The following is a 1,436-nucleotide window of genomic DNA, read 5'->3' on the forward strand; positions in this document are numbered from 1 at the left end:
GGAAATTTTTAGGCAATTATGTCAAACTGTTATTGTCATTAAAACAATCTTAACAGTATTATTACATCCTCAATAGTAATCCAAAAATGTTAAACAAAGTAGTAATAATGTCCTAGTCACTTGATGCTTTTTAGGAAGTTTTAAATAATGTGAGAAGATGAAATGTCATTCCATGTATTACATATCACCGTGGTTACCTTTCTTGGTAAGTTATAGTTGGGAAATTTCAAAAGAATGCTGCCAATTAGATATACATGACAGATTAAAAATAAAAGGCTCTCTTGTAATGACATTTATATTTATAAGCTAAATTTAAGAACCACGAATAGACTCCTTATGTTAACAGAGATTAAAAATGAAAAAGCAGCATACCCTAAGCAAGAGAAATTCTGGTTTCACAAAGTCCAGCAAATACATGGTATCAGGAGCTCGAAGCCAATCTGCGATGGATCTGTTGGTGAAGGACATCAGTGAGGGTTACTGCTCAAGTAGAAGACAAGATAATCAAGAATCTCAAGATGTATTTCAAAACACCACTGCTCCATTTTTTTTATGTACTACTTGATACCCTCTAACATAATATGTATTATGTGTATATATCTTACTAACTCCATGAGGGCAGGTATTTTTAGTTTTGTTTTGTTCAATGAAGTATCCAAAGTGCCAGGAAAGCACTGCCATCACATTCGTCCACATAGTAGGTGAATAAATATCTATTTGTAACCACTTTGTTAATTCTGCACATACTCACTTTTTCTAAGGGAAGAAATTTGGAACACTGAAAAGTTTCCTGAATCTTAAAATATTTTTTAAATTCCAAGACTTAAAACATGGTATAATGTCTCCTATGCAACTTACTCTTATAAGTAAAATGTAACAATAGATGCCAAAGGTCTACTTTCAAATGTCAGCACTAATTACAGGGAATTGGGAAGGTAGAAGGTTTGGTCATTAGGAAAACTCTTGAACTAGGCAGAAACCATTTTTATAAATGGAAACCAAGAACAGAAGAATGCTAAGCATTTCTGGCTTAACCAGTCCTCACAATGATAAGCAAAATTAATGAAAAGAAACTTGGACATTGTTTGGGTTTCAGTGACATCAACTACGAAACAGAAATGAATAAAAATTGGAAATTATATTGTCAAATAGCATTAAAATAGCAAATGTATTATTTCAAGGTAAAACTTGTGTAACTTACAGTATTTGAGAGAATGAATGGTTAATCTCACAAAAAGGGAATAAATATATAAAGTAATTTTACTACTGACGTCAGAAAGGATATCATACTGTCATGATGAGGGGCAGGGGGTAGGTGGGTACAAATACCTGTTATTGGTTTTTAAGTAGATCATAGCCAAAGCCAGAGTTGCACCTGGACAAGTCACATCCACATTAATGGTATCTCCTTCCTATTGAAAGAATAGTTTATTCGT

General features: G+C 32.9%; 1 protein-coding gene across 1 annotated transcript in view; it reads right to left on the reverse strand.

Annotated features, from left to right (window-relative positions):
* Positions 1 to 1,436, reverse strand: part of ANAPC1 (anaphase promoting complex subunit 1) — a 158,631-nt gene that overhangs the window by 64,942 nt on the left and 92,253 nt on the right. The window contains exon 18 of the mRNA XM_012656759.1: positions 373 to 451. Within this exon, the coding sequence (XP_012512213.1) occupies positions 373 to 451 (79 nt within the window). The remainder of the gene's footprint in view (positions 1 to 372; positions 452 to 1,436) is intronic.

This window comes from Propithecus coquereli, unplaced genomic scaffold (genome assembly GCF_000956105.1).
Source record: "Propithecus coquereli isolate 6110/MARCELLA unplaced genomic scaffold, Pcoq_1.0 Scaffold519, whole genome shotgun sequence".
Lineage (NCBI taxonomy): Eukaryota > Metazoa > Chordata > Mammalia > Primates > Indriidae > Propithecus > Propithecus coquereli.